The 18,399-nt window shown below is 43.0% G+C and overlaps 1 protein-coding gene across 2 annotated transcripts in view; it reads left to right on the top strand.

Annotated features, from left to right (window-relative positions):
- EYA3 (EYA transcriptional coactivator and phosphatase 3) overlaps positions 1-18,399 on the top strand; it is a 74,569-nt gene that overhangs the window by 12,985 nt on the left and 43,185 nt on the right. For both annotated transcript variants that reach the window (XM_015418646.1, XM_015418645.1), the window contains exon 2: positions 12,350-12,450. In XM_015418646.1, the coding sequence (XP_015274132.1) occupies positions 12,418-12,450 (33 nt within the window). In that variant the 5' untranslated portion in view covers positions 12,350-12,417. The remainder of the gene's footprint in view (positions 1-12,349; positions 12,451-18,399) is intronic.

The following is an 18,399-nucleotide window of genomic DNA, read 5'->3' as shown; positions in this document are numbered from 1 at the left end:
AAAATTATTAAAATTAAGTCATAACCTTACCTCCTGAACTTTAGCAGTGTAAAAGAACTGTATTTGTTGCTGTTCAAATGTACCAAAAACCTGTTCCTTAAAATTCTTCAGTGGTAGCGTGTATACGTGTCCTTCCTTGGTCTCTTTTTGGAGACAGAAAAATACTTTTTGATCTGTCTGTTCCACTATGGGTTTGGGAATTCATCTGAGATTTTTTTACAGTTGCTTGTAAAATTACTGTGTATTTGTTGGATTTATTTTGTACTTTCATCTTTAATTATTTTTTAAAAACTGCCTTTTGGACAATTTTATTAAAAGAAATATTATAAATAAGTGAATTAATATAAATATGGCAATAGAGGGGCAGGCAGAGCCTAGAAGTTAAGATATACACAAATTCCTATTTTGTGTTTCCTTCCTGTTCTTTAAGAGTTTAATATGAAAGTGTTGATTTCCATCTCCCATCTTCTAATGCTGTTTTAGAACATCTTCTGAATTACTGTTTTCATTCATTATTTTTAGTACCTGAGAATGCTTTTTGGGGGATAATGGTGAGATTAAAGTAAAGCCATGAAATAAAAACAAAATATAAAATATCTGGGAGATGGCTGGGCTCGCCCCCACCAGCTTGTCTCTTTCCTTTTCCCTGTTACAATGTATGGTGGGTGGGTGGGAGCTGGAGGGGAAAGGAAGATAGGAGGAAGTTGAATGAAGTTCCTACTTTCAGCAGGCAAGCAGGATGTAGAATGGTTCTCCGGGACAGCTAGTTGAAAAGTCCTGGGTTAAGGTCCTGCAAAGACCATCCAGATTGGGAAGTCCTGTTGAGAGATATTGATGGGCAATATGTTCAGTACAGAAAAAAAGGAACTACATGTTTACTCAGTGAGTAAGTAAATCGTGGAATTTATTGCCAGTGGATATAATGATGGCCGCAAGGATAAAAAGCTTTAAAAGGTGATTAGAGAGATTCATGAAGAGAGGTCCCTCAGTGGCTACTAACCATGGTTACTAAAAGGAATACTAGTGCTATAAGCATGGTCCAAGAATCTGTACCTGCATGTGCCTTATCTTCCAGAATAAAAGTTTGCTCACCTGCCCAAGTAATCCATTGTCTTGATGACCAGAAGAAATCAAAGTCACAGTTCCACAGCCTAAACTGGCTATGTAACTGTTCCACTCCTCATCTCTTAGAGGGTGGTTCCAATCTGTCCATCTTTCAAGTGTGCTAATTTTCAGCATGCAGGGAATTTTGTCATGGGGAAGCAGGCTGAAGTGGTATCATCTAGGAAGGACTGTACCCTATAGTTTTGCCAAATGCATCTTTTGGCTCTAATTCATTCTGTTTGGACCATCTTGCTGCTTTTATGTCTCCTTGATGTGAATTTATGGCTTCTCATATGTCTAAATCTGCCTCCCTTAGCATCAAATTTTTAATTTTGATCCTCCCCCCGGGTATTTTTTTAATGAAGCGCTTGGACTTCATTGTAGTATGTAATAGAAGCCGGACAGTTTTTGAAAGCATTTGCTCATAACAGTCGGTTGTCTGGGCAGTCTGCAGCACTGGGCATGATTTGTTGCTTGTGTGTTGCAAAAAGCCAACACTGTTCTTTTGATTACTTATCTGGTAGTATAAAGGGGTCGTTAATAGCGACAGGCTGTTTATGCCACAAGCGTACTTAAAACAGTTGCTTAGGTTTTCCTGTTAAAGGAACTTGATGATATAGCAGTACCATCTTTACGTAATTGATTTTTTTCACTAGTTGAAACATAATTATGAGGTTGTTGTTATTTTGGAATTTTTACTAATCATAGCACTGATGAACAATGTTATTTAAGAGGGAGACAAACTAAAATCCACAGTTTGCAAGGTATTGAATTCTGTCGCCTGTATCTTTTCTGTACAGATTCCGATGACGTTTGCACAATCAAGGTCTATATAATGAAACTCACTGTTTCCTATGCACAGTTCCCCATATACCTGCTTATAGACTTTGTGAGAGATTAGCTTTACTTTAAGGATCTGAGGGAAAAAATGATATAGGTATTAAGGGTTGCTTAGTGTCACTATAGCAAGGGAAATTTATACTATGTTAGGACCAGATTTGGAAATAGGGTAACACATGCATTTTTAAAGTTGCCGTTTTAAAAAAGAAAGTTACTGAAAAGATAGAGTCTGGCAAACAAAGCAGGATTATCTGATGGTCACTCCATTTTGGATGCGCCGCCTAAAATATTTTTTTTGGGGGGGTGGAGAATAGAACATCCAGTTGCTTTTGGGTTCTTTGACTTTTCTGGATTTCTCTTGAGAATGATGGAGCCAACCTTTACTGCAAGTAAGGTGCTATTTCCATGCATAGCTATATCGGAATAGGAATCCTTGTTCTTATTTATGTTGATAAGTCAGTTACCGGGGGCATGTGCAGTGATTGCTCTGTATCATACATTCCAAAATCTAGGTCAAGAGAAAGTTGATTATTGTGATCTGCATAAGTTGTGCAAATTAAATCCGTTTGGGTGTTTTCTGATCCAAATCACGGCATGGAGCTTCATGGGGATTCACTGAATACAAGAAACCTTAGTAATACCTCTGCCCTATGTTACCCATATGATTTCAGACTTATTTTTATAGTCCTATGATCTGGAAATGTACTGTTTTAAACAATTTAATTTAATATTAAACTTTTTTTAAAGCTGAAATCCTTGGGGGGATGCCAAATTCTACAGCCAAATTTTGCAGCATGATCATAGAATACACCCAACCCCATGACTTGCTGGTCACATGATGTTTTGTCATATTTTATGAATTTGAACATGGTTGAGCAAAAGTTTGCTGCCCTTTGGCAGAAGTGCTTTCTCGGATGCAAATGCTGCAGCCTCTTTGTCCTTTCTAAGCATGTTCCTAGTGTATTGATTTACCATGCTTTCTTTCTGGCCCAGCGCTGTAAGCTGTGTATCTCATCTTAATTTTAATAAGAGGACCCTTTTCACATTGCCAGAAGAATTTTCACATACATAGAAAATAATGCAGTATATTCCAGGATAAAACCATGTGGAGAGAGGTGGTGTTCCCTTACTCCTTTTCAGAACTTGCTTTGTGTTGGTAATTTAATTCTTTTGGAATAATAACAATGAATCCATGTGAAAACTGTCCTTTCCATTTAAATAAAATTCGATAAAATTAAATAAAAGGGTAGGCCAAAGACAGGCAAGAGGTTCAGAGGCTTTGTAATAAAATCCTTTATCTTATAAAACAAGAATGATTAATTTAACAATTCCTGTAAGCTGCTTTGTGTCTCTATGTATGCATGCACATGTATACACATGCCAACATTCTTGCTTTGCTTCTGAGGACTGAACTAGAAATTTTGTCGAACTCTGAGTCACTGCAATTTTTCCCAAATGAAAAAATAGCTGCTTGCAGGCTGAGTTCTAGAGAGGAGGTAGGGTTGTGAGGAGGGTTGTGAGCCCTTCTTTCCTTCCTGATCACAGCCTCTAGTGGGGAGGTCAAAGGAAAATCTACCTAGTTTAGGAAATTCTACCTAGTTTAGCCATCCATCTTTTGAATTTGTTTCATTAGCTGTACAGTTGCACATCTCTGAAGCTAATCTATCACAGTGTTTTTTAATAAGTGGCTTTGATCATTTGGAATTTTGAGACTCAGAGAGGATGCAAGATATTTTTGAACATGGTTCAGAACTGATTGAAGGGGTGCAAGAATCATATTTTAGGAACATGAAGATGCTATAAAAACATAATCTGTAGTCTTTGCCTTAAATCTTTTATTCCATTCCAAATAAAACAACCTTTGAGCATTTTACAAATGTGAGAAATAAATGCTTTATTGTTCTGTTGCTACATAGATTTGTATAGTATTTGTGGCAGCAAAATTAGCAAGTTGTCCAAAATGATAGCAAGAAAAGTGTTCAGGTAAAATGCATTCAATATGTTCCAAATATAAACATTACAAATTTGGTTTTCATACAGAACTGTATGGAGGAGTTGTGTGTGTGGGGTGTGTGTGTTATTATCTTGTATTAGAATTCGTTATTATTTTTAAAAAAATTGAATGTGAAGATATTAAAATTTATGTTATTTCGCAGAAGTATTAGAAATCCTCAATAATACCTTAAGGTCCTCTCTGATTTGTTTGTTATTGATTGATGGCTTAGTAGGTTTTATGGGGTTTAGCCAGATATGATAAACAGATTTTAATTCACAGGCCATCCCAGCAATGGCATGTGGTTTGTGTAATACCAGCAGATGTTTCTGAAATCACCAAATTAAATCCACCGCACTATGAAATGGAGAATCTTTTTGGTTATTCTGCTTATCTTTCAATGATACTGTCTGCTGGCTTTTGAAGTCTGGCTACTCTTACTAATCAACCAAAATATTAAAATATAGCACAAGGCAGTGTTTAAGTTCTCCCGAATTTGTAGACAGGATATTAATGACCAAAAATGGAGCAGGAGGACAAAAAAAGTTGTTCAGGGCACAGTGGAAAAGCCCCCAATTTGTCTGCCATTGATACTTTCCTTAAGATCAAGACCAGGAGATGTTGCAGCCTTAATTGGATTACTAAAAAAGATTACTAGAAAAGGATTTACTGTTGCATTTTTTTTTCATGGACCAGCACAACTACTCACAATTTCATCTGTCATTGCACAGGGGGTCTCTTTGAACTTATTAGCAAGCATGGCACGTATGTTTGTCTCAAAGCATGAATGATTACTTTTAAACTGATATGAAATGACTCACATTTAAAGGCTGGACTCGCTGGACCGGTGTAGAGCAAAAGCTGTGAAACCACTTCACTGATTGTTCATTTTCCACGATCAAGATTTGCTTTGAGTGCCATTTGTTCTCGGAGCGCCGACCCAATTCTGCTTTTGTTGCAGCAAAGGGTAAAGAGGATATTAAACTAAGATCTAAGCCTAGAAATCGGGTCCAGGAAAGCACTACCCGTCTCTGCTACAGTCACGCCGCTTCCGTCGGAATACATGCCATTTTAAGAATTGTTTTCAGCATGCATTCTCTCCTGTTGTTAGAGTCTAGTAGCAGATTACGTCTTCTGCTTACAAATCCAGTATTTTCTGCCCAGTAACATCTTCCGTACTGGAAAACAGGCCATCAGATATCACAATCCTCAGGTTTTCAGGGTTAGCACTTGAGTTAGCTGGTACCTCATTTTGATGTGATACTTCAAATGATGGGTTTTCATCAGTAGATATTGATGGGCCTGTGTGATTTTATGATACTCTTTGTGAACTAGGAGTCTGTCTATATATCCATCTTGCTCATGTTTCTAGGCTCAAATTTAAAGTGAAAATTCTGGGACTTCCACCCCCACCCCTCCGACGTTTTGTCCAGTTCTCTACTGTTTTGCACTTTTACATTTTAGAAGTGAATTCTAAGCATATACATACTAGGGAGTGAGTCCCACTGAATTCAGTGGAAGTTTTGCTTCCGGCTGAACGTGTTTGCCAGGTACTCCCCTCCCCAACATTATTGCTTATTGCTTTCCCTGTAACAGATGTTCCATATGCTTTTGTCAAACATTTAAAAAGAATTTTTAAACAATTTTGCTGTCGTTCTCTAGATAAGTTTCTATATTCTTTTTTTAGTTTTGCTATTGACTGTTTGATGTTTTTGTTTCTTGTGGGAAATTTCCTTGGAGAATATACTTGTATTGCAAGTAATTAAAGTTTTCACTTTCTAATTGTTACAGCTCAAATGGTTATTTCTGTAGTTATTCTTTCAGAAATTTATGTGCTGCATTTTCAAGGATATCTGCGATTTTTAAATGAGTTTTTCATTATCTTATTTCAGGGCTTTGCTGAATATTGTACAGATATGTTAGCTTCTCCTTGTTGGTTGCAAAAGGAATGAGGGATAAAAATATATCCCTACTCTTTATAGGCTAGTTCACAGGGCCCTAAAGAATTATTCACCAGAATCTCTTATTTTGTTTCTGCATGCTGAAACCTCTAATAAGTTCTAATTTCTACATAAATACTCTTATTGTGTTTTCCTGAAAAAAAACTGGATAGTTTATGGAATGATGTTTTTGTGGAATTAAACATTGAATTAAAAAGACTGGGAAATTTTTTTAAAAGATCATTATGCCACAATAATCTTGCAATATTTATAACAGGGTGTGCCTACATGAAAATCTTCTTAAACGTTTGGGTATTTAAAAGAGAGTTTATTCCCGTTACATTAATATAACAGGATTATTTGAGGGGTTCTATTTGGGGGGTCCTTTTGAAATTTTACAGGCTGGGGTAATAATATCAGTTATGGAATTTTCATGCCAATTAATTTAGAGATACTTTCCATAAAAGTAGGGATCAGTTGATATGACCATTTTTGCTTCTTTTTATGTTGCCATTTGCCACTGATTTTGTTTTGCCTCATTTTCATTGCTGTCATTTTTAAAATACAATTTAGACTCAATTGAGGCAACAATAACATTGCAAAAGTGCTTTAATTTTACGTGGGAGAAATTCAGAGAGAAGTAAAACTAGTATGAAAAATAAAGATTTGTGGGTTCATTTCCTAGAAGGGAGAAACACAATCAAAATGGGGACATTATAAGTGAACCAGGCAGATTCTGAAATTCAGACTGATCATTATGTAGACCAGCAGTACAATACTAGGCGTATTTTCTCAGACACAAGTTCCATTGAGTTGCATGGAACTTATTCCCAAAGCAGTGTGCATAGGATTGCAGTGCTGATGAGGTTTTTGTTTTTTTAGAAGCTTGTTTAATTTACAACCCAAGTGAAAGTTCACCTAAACCCACTGAAGTCAGTTCATAAGCTTGGACTGTAAATTGTAGACCCCACCAAAAAAAGTTGTTACTTTTGAAAAAGCACTTATGGCTTTTGTGTGTTTGTTCCAGAAAGCCAAGGTTAGAACCTGACCCCAGCACCATTTCAAATTTGCCTATGTGCTCAGCATTTCACTAGGGATGCTGGCAAGCTAAGATCTTAAGATCATAAAACATCTTTCTTTTCCCCCCTGCCCACCCCCATGTTTTAAATACCGAATATGATGAAGACTTTTGGGTAATTTAAAAACTTGCATTCTGTTTTGTGTTATTTCGATTGGTTTCTTCATGGCTTCTGGGTTTTTTTTGGATTACAGCTTTTCAGTGTTTAGGGGGAAAATAATTGTATGGAGGAGCACTAAGTAATATGAGCCTTCAGCGTGGTGCTACAGCCAGGATACAGATTTATTAACCTAAGACAGAACTCAGTCTGAACAAACACACACACACACATACACACACCGAGCCCACTGTAATTTTGTTCCCTGTGGTATGGGTTTGAATTTATCTGAGTTTAATTTCCCATTAGGCTTTTTTAAAAAACCCAACAACTGGACTGTGTTTTGTAGCTTTCTACGCAAACATGTCACCTTGGAAACCTGCATGGAGGTAGAGGCATTAATTTTGAAAGCAGATTCTGGATATTTCCTATCTACTGTTTGGCTTGGAACTACCAGATCACTTGGGCTGTGGTTGTGAACTTTCAAGACTATTTACTTTTATGAAGTCCCCCCGCCCCTGAAAAAAAATACATCTTGAAATAGAAATATTTTTTTCAATTCCACCTGGACAGTTGCCAGCAGGTCCTTTGGAGAATGTGGAGGCAATGGCCCCTTAGAAGAATATAATATCCCAGCTGTCTGAATGTCCAGCTGTTATTTAAAAAGGGAGTTTCTAGCCCTTTTCTTTATGTAGATAGAAAGGGAAAGCAGGCAAACAGTTGCCTTGACAGGGATGATACATAGTCCTTTTCTCCCTTGTTCCTTTCCTTCCTTCTTGTTCGTTTTCTCTGCTGTTCAATTTGAGGCAGGGGGCAGAAAATGCAAGGGGCATTTCATATGGTTTTGAGGTTATCTCCTCTGTCTATAGTAGTGAATTTTGCCTGGGGATTGGTGTTGGGGCCAAGGAAGGAGGGGCAAGCCTCCCTTTCTGCAGCTTGTCCTTGTTAAGGAATAGGAGCTGCTGGTCATTCACAGAGTACATTTCCCCCACCAGTGGATAAACAATATTGTTTGTTGTTTTTTACCTCCTCAAAGTCTGAGATTAGGACTAAAGGTCTGAAGAGACATGCTAAAACCCCAGAAAGTTTTACTGTGTGTCTGTATATGGGGGGAGAGTTTCAGTGCAGAGGGCTAGATGGCTGAGAAAGCCTAGCGTAGTAAATTTTAAGCCTTATCACATCTTAATGACAGAAAAAGAAAGTATTTGAGCCAAGGGTAATCTGTGCCCTGAATGTCCAAACTGTATACAGGTAAATAAAATCCTCTGGGCATATGAAGAGAGGATTTGCGGCTTTGCAGCACTGCATGGAAACAGCAGGGGATCTGGGCAATGGAGCCGTCAATGGAATCTTCTGTTCTCTGGGCTGCAGGACCTTCCAGGGTCCTAGATAGGGACATTGAGCTCTTCCCAAGAAGCCTTTTGCCACCAAGGTCTTTTGCTTCATCTTTTGCTCCTGCTCTAAGGTTACTGCAGTGGATCTTCTACTCCTGCAGTGGATCTTCCACACCAGGAAGAAGGAGTTCCTGACTCAGAGAAGGTCAAGGAGGTTATGGCCAGCTGTAGTAGCGGACTCTATCTTGCCCTTCCTTAAGTTATGTGGCTAGATACTGAGAATTCAATAGGATGAGCCTATTCATGCCTGCCCACCTTCAGCAGACTCTATTATAAATCCTGGTGTGGCTACTTCTGTGGCCAGTATGGCATCCGGATCAAACTGCCTCATGGGGGGAGGGGCACTTGAAAAGGCTGCAGTCCATGGGAGCAACACAGCCCTGCGCAGAGCCCATGAGACCAGTGTGCTCTCTATCTAGGCTTCAGTGGCTTAGTGCCTTTTTAGCCTGTACGCCATACCTTTGGCTGTGCAAGATGCAGAGAAAGGTTTCTGTTGCCCTCCTGCAATTTGACCTCCTAAGGGCAGAGAAGGTCATGGCTTTTGCAGCTGATACTACCTTGGTCGCTGTGCAGTTTGGCAGGGGCCATTGGCACTACCGTGGTCGCCAAGCACACCCTCTGGCTGAGCAACTAGTTGATGGAAGCTTCAGCCAAGACTATAGTGGCATCTTACCCCTTCAAGGGTTACATGCTCTTGGGGGACAATCTAGAAGGTATTCTAATTGAGACTAAACAGAAGAAGAAGGTCCTCCCGCTCTCAGACCATAGGATCTCCACTAGAGGATCCAGACATTTGGGCTCTTCCTCTGTGGTCGCTAGGGCTTTTGGACCTTCTAGGAACCCCTAGCAGATTTTCCTGGAATCACTACAAACCTTCCTACAGGTTCCAGCCTTCATCATCTAGTTCCCACTCAGGCAAAACTGAACCATCCAAGGGTAAAGCAAGATGCCTCAGTTAGAGCTGATGCCTTTCCTAAGGGCGTGGGAAGTCAACTGCAAGAATTTGATATTCAGTGAGTCTGTTCAGGATCAGTGTGTCCTTTGGGCAGTTTTCTTGGGTCTTCAACTAGAGCTCGCCTTGCCTCTTCTCTGTCTTCCGGTCAGACAAAGTTGGCAGTGAGTTCTTCGAGCTCTGAATCTTCAGGAGCTAGAGGCCATAGAATTGATTACCGCAAATTAGTGTGGTTTAGGTCTATACTCAATCTTTTTTGTGGTTCTGAAGAGGAACGGGAAATGGTGACCCATTCTGGGCCCCAGTTTCTAAACCAATCTCTGAATCTCCTTCGGTTCTTGATGGGAAATCTTTAACCCATCATAGAAATTCTGGACAGGGGTGTTTCTTGTTTTTTCATAGACCTCATTGTGATAGAACCTCACCAAGATGTATCTTTAAATTACAGGTTGACCTCTATTTTGGAAATTTTTCAGATTCTCAGTTTGGAACTGGTGCTTCCAATTTTGGTCAATGCCGTTTTTAGTCTGGCATTGGCTCCCAGGTCCTTCACCAAATTGATGGTATCATTAGTGGCCGCTCTTTGGAGGACCTGCTGCCATCTTTACCTTTAGCTGGATGACCTTTGGCTGAGTGGGCCTTCCACAGATGGAGCTGAAGACCTGCAGACAATGATAATCCTTCTTCATTGATATGGGTTCATGATCAACTTTGAGAACCATTTGTCACACACTCAAGTATTAACTCATTTGGGGGCAGTGATAGAAGCATGGAGGGGAAACGTTTCCTTCCAGCAGACTAGGCACAGGCAAAAACTGCCTTGGCTCAGCCAGTTTCATATCAGCCTACCTCAAGCATCATGTTCCCTTCAGGTCCACTTGGGCCACATGATCTCTACCACTGATGGTCCCATGGGCAAGAACACTCTTGAGAGATCTGCAGTGGCTAATTCTTCCCTGGCAGACGTCAGTTTCAAACAAGTGAGATCATCTTAGTTTGGTGGTCCAACCCCTCCATCCTTTTGAGAGGCAAATCTGCTCTTCCTGCACCAGAGCTGGTGGTGATGATGGATGCTAACCTGGGAGGATGGGGAGCTCACATGGAGTCAACTCATGTACAAGGGAATCGGTCCCTTTGGGATTGGTCCAAACCAAGAAACTGGCCGTAGTTGAGAACCTTTTCCTTTGCGCTTCATCATTTTTCCTTCAACCATCGAATCCTCATCTGTGGGCATCTGGACCAACAATGTGTCAGCCAAGCCCGATCCATTAGGAGGACAGCCACTTCCACAGCCCTGGAAGCCTGTACTTCCATGGGGGAGATATGTAGGGTGATTATTTGGCCCAGTCCTACCTTCATACGTCCTACAAGGTAGTCAGGTGGACATCTTTGGATACAGCCCTTGGCCACTGAGTCCTGCAGCAGATAGTGCAAAAGGATTAAGGGTGTTGAGGCTTTTTTTTACCCGCCCTGGGGACAGTATGCTTTTGTTACATCCCCACACATCCAGGTTTCCTAATCCTTCCAAGGGAGAATGGCACATTGGTACTTACTGTGAAGGTCCATTCTCCTTGGAAGTGACTAGGAGACTCCCCCCCCCCCAAGAGAAATGAAACACAGAAGTGAAGAAGGACAGAGATGTTATAGAAAAAGAGGGAAGTTTTTTCAGACTACATCGTGTGCCAGGGGACCTACAGAAGTTTCCGGACTGAAGGGGAGATGGGGAAACTCCTCCGCTCCGGAAAAATCAAGCTGGACTTCACCACCAAAAGTGAAGGGAAGGGAGTTCCCCACACATCTGGGTCTCTTCCAAGGCAAATGGACCTTCACAATAAGTACCAGTGTGCCATCTTGTTTGAAACAGGCCCTTAGCTGTTCTGCGTACATGGTCAAGCATGCTAAAGATCTATAGCCCAGGCAGGTGTTTCACAGGCGTGCTAACATCACACACGTTGTGGGCATCGGATGTATAGCAGCCCAGTTTAAACAAGACGCTGAGGGCATGCCATGTTGTACAGGATAGATTATCGTCACCAGGGTCATGTTTAAATCGGGCCAGGTGTTAGCCAGACTGCTCGGAACAATCCAGCACAAAAAGGGTGCTGTTCTGGATTCTTTTCCTTTGGCTGCTTTGGAGACAGGATCACAATTCAGGGCTTAACCGCAGGGGATTGATATATGTTGCTTTACATATTTATAAGCTCTTAAAATGTGCAGGTGTGGCTCACTTCCCCCCCCTTTCCTGCAAGTGTCCCTTGCACCCACAGTGGTACTCAGGAAGGTCCATTAGTGGTGGGGGAGACTGCAGGGGGAGCAGAAAAGGTACCGGGCTATGTGTGGAGATTTGGGTCCCAGGTCATAATTTTCAATCTGTACTGTTTTGTTTTTTTAAAAAGTAGTTTTAAGTAGCCACTATGGTAGCTGGCAGTCACGCTTGTGGAAACATTCCATTAACTTTGTCCTGATTCTGTGTTTATGTATGTTGGGCGCACACGTGTGTGACAGTTATGTAAGTGTTCTAAATTAAAGCAGGTTAGATGGTATCGTTTCGTTTACTGGCGCAGTGGCCCGGACGACATCATTTAATGTAACTCGGGTAATCCTGAAGTATTTTTACAAGTGCCGGGAGCACGTGGGCCATTGAAATCCTGAATATGTTTGCTTCTGCTGCAGCGGCATAGCGGGAGCAATGCTGTGGGAATCTGCCACGTGCCATGGGGTGCACACATGCACGTCTCTTCATTATCTTGCCCTATCTATTCTATCTTGTGGCTTCCAGGAAAATCTTGGCTTCCCCCCTCCCCATATATGAGTGTGGTCTCTCTCTCTTTTTTTGAGAAACCTGCATATGTTTAGAAAGTAGACGATTAGGTGCGTCTTATAGTCACTGATAGCCTAAATGATAAGGACTTCCAAAAGTACATAAAGCTATGAACACCTTTTGTTAACAGTCACTGAAGACGGCAGAGGAACGGGCTAAGATTCCACTCACCGGCGCATTTTGAAAAGAGCTGCATCCATGGAAGACGTGCAAGACTTAGCAGAACAGCCTGTGAGTAACCCTAAATAAATAACATAGAGAAAAGGTTGGTTTTTGCCTTGCAGACAATTTTGTGATGAGCCATGATTCTAGCTATTTTGTAGCCAGTGGCAGAAAACAGCCTTCTGTAAAGGGAATTCTGGACTTAATCTTGGGACTTCTAGTTAATAAGTGTGAAGTCTGTGAAGTTGTAAAGTGCTTAATAACATGTTAATGATTTTGCAGAAAAATTGCAGTACCAGTTTAAAAATATTATTTAAACTTTAAGAACATACGAAGAGTCCAGCATCCTGTTTCTCACAACCAGTTCTTCTGGATGGCCAACAACAGGGCATAGAAGCTGAGGCCTTCCCCTAATGTTGCCTCCTGGCTCTGGGATTTAGACGATTAGTGCCTCTGAATGTGGAGGTCCCCCTCAGTCACCATTGTTAGTAGCCATTGATAGATCTATTCTCCATGAGGCTGTCTAATCCCCATTTAAAGCTGTTTATTCCTGTGGCCATTACTACATCCTCTGGCAGCAAATTCCACATTTTAATCACTCTCTGTGTAAAGTGGTATTTCCTTTTGTCTGTCCTGAACCTACTGCCCATCAGCTTCATTGAATGCCCTCAAGTTCTAGTATTTTGGGAGAGGGAGAAAAATGTCTCTTTGTCAACTCTCTCCATCCCATGCATAACTTTTTAAACCTCTATCATGTTTAGTTGTCTCTTTTCTTAACTGAACCGTCCCAGACTCTTCAGCCTTTCCTCATAGGGAAGGTGCTCCAACCCCCTAATCATCTTGGTTGCCCTCCTCTGCACTTTTTTCAGCTCTGCAGTGTCTTTTTTGAAATACGGTGACCAGAACTGTATACAGTATTCCAAATGAGTCCTTTTCCTAATAATCCCTAACACAGAGTTTGCCATTTTCACAACTGCAGCACACTGGGTTGACACCAGTGTTCCCTCTAAGCTGAGTTAGCGTGAGCTAGCTCACAGTTTTTTAGCCTCCGGCTCACACATTTTTGTCTTAGCTCAGGAAGGATGGCTCCAGAGCAAACTAATTTATGCAGTAGCCAAATGGCTCTCTCACAACTTCAATGCCAGGAGCTCACAAAGTGGAATTTTTGCTCACAAGACTCCACAGCTTAGAGGAAGCATTGGTTGACACTTTCATTGAGCTATCCGCTACGACTCCAAAATCTTTTTCCCTCTCAGACTCAACAAGTTCAGATCCCGTTCGCTTATACTTGAAGTTGGGATTTTTTGTCCCAGTGTGCATCACTTTACATTTACCAACATTGAACTTCATTTGCCACATTGTCATCCACTCACCCAGTTTGCGGAGGTCCTCTTGGAGCTCTTCACAGTTAGCCTTGGTTTTCACCATTCTGAATAATTTTGTGTTATCTGCAAACTTGGCCACTACACTACTACACTTTAGCCCTGTTAATGTAAATTTTCCGTGATATGTTGTTACAAAGCGAAGTTTAAATATAAAAATATTATTCTTCTGTCTTGAGTGAGGGAAGGTGAAGTTTTATTGATAAGAAGGAGTTGACTCTTTGTCTTAGCAACTTTTCATTTGTTATAGTCTTAAGTTTCATAGCCAACTGGAATAAAATACATGAAGAAAATGTTGGCATTATGAATCTACATTGCTATTTCCATAATGATCTGATTTCTAATGATCATTTGCATGTAATTAAAAGTTGGAAAGCTATTATCTAGCTCAAAAGTACATATATAAATTTATTTCTGTTAATTTGAAGTGTATGGTGCTTGGGAGAGTCAACAGTGGGAGGGCTTCTAATGTCCTGGCCCCACTGGTGGACCTCCTGATGGCACTGGTATTTCTGGCCACTGTGTGATACAGAGTGTTGGACTGAATGGGCCTTTGGCCTGATCCAACATTGGCATCTCTTTAAAAAAATGCAACTGAAGGCTGAGTGAAAGCTATGATGGTTACAAAAATTGAAGAATAAAATATTAAAATCATAGGTAACCACCTCTTGAGCTCTATCAGTTTGTTTCTTGAACATGTAAATTATAACAGATAAGATGCAAGCTAGACTACAGGGTCATGCATTCCTAAAGGTACAAAATATCTGCAGAGAGTACTTTCCTTTAGGTGTCCAGACACAGAATTTTCAGACTGTCCTTTGAAAGATCATAATTCCTATGACGGTGTATGGTGGCAGATGTGAAACTAGGATAATTGGGTTCCAAACTGTATAGAGCTTTGTAAATGAAACTGGGCATCCAGAAACACGCAAGGAAGTGGATCATGGATGCACAGACATAACGTTCTTCATGTTGACCAGGGTCTAAAATATGGGCACAATGAAGAGCACTTTCGTGTTGTTTCCTGAAAACATGCTAATTTTGTTCTTCTGGGATCTTTGAATTACAGGTAGTAGAGCTTTAGGCTGGGGGCAGTTTGTGGCCATTATAGACATACTGCATCTCCTGCCCTAAATTTAAACATGGCCAGGTGAATTTCTGTGGTGTACTTGATAAGCTGAAGAGGGAGGGGGGGAATTGTTTCTTGTTCCTGTCCAGGGGGGGGGGGGGTGGGGGTTGGATCTGTTTTCGCATTCAAGTTTGAACTAGATGGGTTTTCTTATCCATGTTGGCATTCTTTTTCTAAAGGGGAAGGTGGGTGGGCAGAATTAAGCCGCTTAATTGCTATCACAAGGACTTTTCCATTTATTTGGCGTCTTTCATTTTTCAGACAATTGGGAGCCCCTTGGAGTCAAAATGTTCTCTTTTTGACAATGGGGAGGGAAGCAAATCTGATACGTTTTGAGCTTACTGGATAGAAGGAGAATATAGCTGCAATTTTAAAAGATATGAAGACAGACAGACAGATATTTCCAAAACTCAACTGATGTAAAAAAATTTGCTTTTGTTGTTAGATGGGTTGTTAATTGTGGGAAACTTCTGGGTGGGGAAGAAATATTCTGAATTTTGGATGAAAGATGTGGAAACCAGCAGGAAAGGGAAGGTGGGAGAGCCTCGATGTGCCTCAGGGGGGCATTTTGGAGTTGGACATCTTCTTGCAAGTGGGTTTGAAGGTGTGGGAGACAGTGCTGTCCACAATCCATGTGGGCTGTGCAAATTCTGAGATATACTAGAGACCCTCCCCTGTTAGTATGGAGAAGGATATCAGTGTTGTGGACAGGATGCAGGGGCTCTGCGGGGAGAGAGGAGAGCAGCCACAGCATCAGAGGTTTGCTTCTGAATAAATGCTCATCGCAGTGCAGTGGTCTCAGATTTTATTTATAGTAGTGCTTTCCTCTAGAATGAACATGGGCAACTGGTGGCTCAGAACTTGATGGGGGAAAGTGCTGTCAAATCGCAACTGACCTATGGCAACCCTGTTAGCAACCATGGGCTTCCTCGGTGGTCTCCTGTCCAAGTACTAGCTGGGAGTGACTCTACTTAGCTTCTGAGATCTGACAAGATTGGGTTAGCCTGGGCCCATCCGGGACATGTTCAGAACCTAACAGCAAGAAAAAATGCATGCCTAGTTTGAAGTAACATGTGGATTTGTGTATGGCTATTTTCTACTTCCTGTTGAACCCCATGTTTCCGTATATAAAAGTTCCCTCTATCTGTGAAGGGGTGACATATGGAGAGATGTTTGTTCCGGAGCCTCTTGGTTGTCAGCAACCTCTTGTTTTGCTGCTTCGTCTGAACTGGCAAACAGTGGTTCCTTTCCAGACCAGGGTTGCAAGCCACGCTTGTGTGACAGGTGAAGCAGTCTTGATATGCTGCCATAACGGTTGGGGGTGGGGTGCTAGCTTGCCAGGACTGTTGCATTCCTTTTCAGCTTCTGTAATGCTTGCTTATCTATGACCTTGCAGGTGGGGTGTTGTGTCTGGGATTCTATGGAACCGTGGGAGCGCTTTCGGTTCTCAGCCTTGGCTCTTAACGGCCTGGGGCTCCTTCTCCCGCGCGCGGGAATGTGGCTAATTGGCCTAAGGGTGTGTGCATACGAATACCCTATATCCCATTATGCTTGTAGAGGCGACACCATTCTTAACAGTGCCTTTGTTAATGCATCTATAGCTCTTCAATAAAGTATAACCTTTCCATGAAGCGTGTACTCAGTTGTTGGCTGTGGAACCTGACATTCTGTTAAGAATCCTCATTCTCTATCTACGTGCCCCTCTCCCTCCGAGATGAGTGACGAAGAGGAGAAACAGGTCCCCTCCGAGGAGGAGATTCCGGTCTCCACCACGTCTGGGGGGGAGACTCCCACGACCCAGGCGAAGGCACCTGTGACTACTACACCTCTGGTGACCGCCGCTGGGAAGGGAGCGGTTCGAAAGACGACCTCGACCCATTTTTTCCTGACCCCTTCGGGGCCGTGGGGTTGAATGGAGCTAATTCAACCCGGATTCCACGGCAGAAAATATGGTTATGCAGGGCCCCCAGAGAGACAGTAGATTCGACCTGGGGTTTGCCTCAGCTGGAGGTTTCCCCCCCTACGGGGCCACTGCCGGGAGCATGGGTGACGGAGAGGTCGAAGGTGAAGAGTGGGCCTGCGTCCCCTATTGAGGGACTGGAACTAGCCCATAGAATGGATGTGGTGGATCGGGAGAGGTGGCAGCTGCGAGAAGAGTTGGAGGAAGTCATCCAAGCGATCCCGCAGTTGGTGGTCCAAGCCATCCAAGCGGAGAGGGAAGCACAACTGGCGGCATCGGTAATCCCTGCCGCCCCACCGGTGCCGGCGTCCCGACCGGAGGATGTACCCGAGCTGGGACCAGGGGAGGCCCCAGTTCCAGCACCACGACCAGGCAGCCCGAGAGGCCCGATTCTACATCGCCCGAAAGACCTGATCGAGGCCACGTTCGACGGAAACCCTGAGGAACTATCCTACTTTGTGGTTCGAGTGATGAAGTTTGTGGAAAGGTCGGGCCACCTGTTCCCGGATGACAGCAGCCGAGTGGATGTGGTGGCCACCCGCTTATGGGGAGCCGCCACGGCTTGGTGTGTGGGATTACACAATGCCAGGGGCCCGGAGCTGGTGAATTTGGACGTTTTTATGTGGGCGTTGCGTGCCCAATTTGAAGCCCGGAACGCCGGGCCCAAAGCAAGAACCTTCCTGTGCACCCTGAAGCAAGGGAAGAGATCGGTGAGAGAATACTCCTCGGAGTTTAAGTTGCACGCAGCAAAGGTCCAGAATTGGCCAGATCTGGTGCTGGCTGAGTTGTACCGGGTAGGGCTGAACCCCAAGATCCGAGAAACGGTCCTACGGGCGGTGGATCCGGTCTCCCTACCAGCATGGATGTAAGAGGCAGAGAGTGCAGAAACCCACCTGAATACCCTGCGCCTGGACATCGTGACAGCGGGAGGTAAGCCTACCCCTCCGGCGCAGAAGGTGAAACCAGCGCAGGTGACTGAGTCTACTCGAGAGCAACGTATGCACCAAAGGCTCTGCCTAAAGTGTGGGGAGTGGGGTCATTTCGCGGCCGACTGCGAGGGAGCAGGCCCAATGAAACAGGGGCCAAGCGATCCAGCGAAAACACGCCCTGCCACCCCGGCCAGGAAGTCGACAGGGAAGCCGAAATTTGCCAAAGCACTATAGGCAGCCCCTGAGGAATTGGGAGAACTAGCGAGAAAGCCCCCCGAGCCGGTGGGAAAAGGCCAGGTCCCGCTGTGAGAGGTGCGGAGCAGCAAGGTCCAATCCTGGAGGCACCTAAAGTGGTGAGCAGCTTCCCCCCCTTGTTTTTCGTGACTGTGACTCTGATTAACCCAGCCCTTGGGACGCATATCCGTGTAAGAGCACTCATTGACTTGGGGTGTGGGAGGGACCTCATCAACCCTTCCTTAGTTACGGGGCTGGAAGCTGGGGTGGTAAAGTTGGAAGATCCGTTGATTTTTACCCAAATGGATGGTTCCACGATGAAAGAACCATGTGAATACAAGACTGTGCCTTTGCGGGTTGGGGCGGGGGATCACTGGGAAGAGC

Source organism: Gekko japonicus, unplaced genomic scaffold (genome assembly GCF_001447785.1).
Source record: "Gekko japonicus isolate JY-2015 unplaced genomic scaffold, Gekko_japonicus_V1.1 scaffold524, whole genome shotgun sequence".
NCBI lineage: Eukaryota > Metazoa > Chordata > Lepidosauria > Squamata > Gekkonidae > Gekko > Gekko japonicus.
Note: the sequence above shows the minus strand (reverse complement) of the source record. Positions and strands in the feature narration are given on the sequence as shown.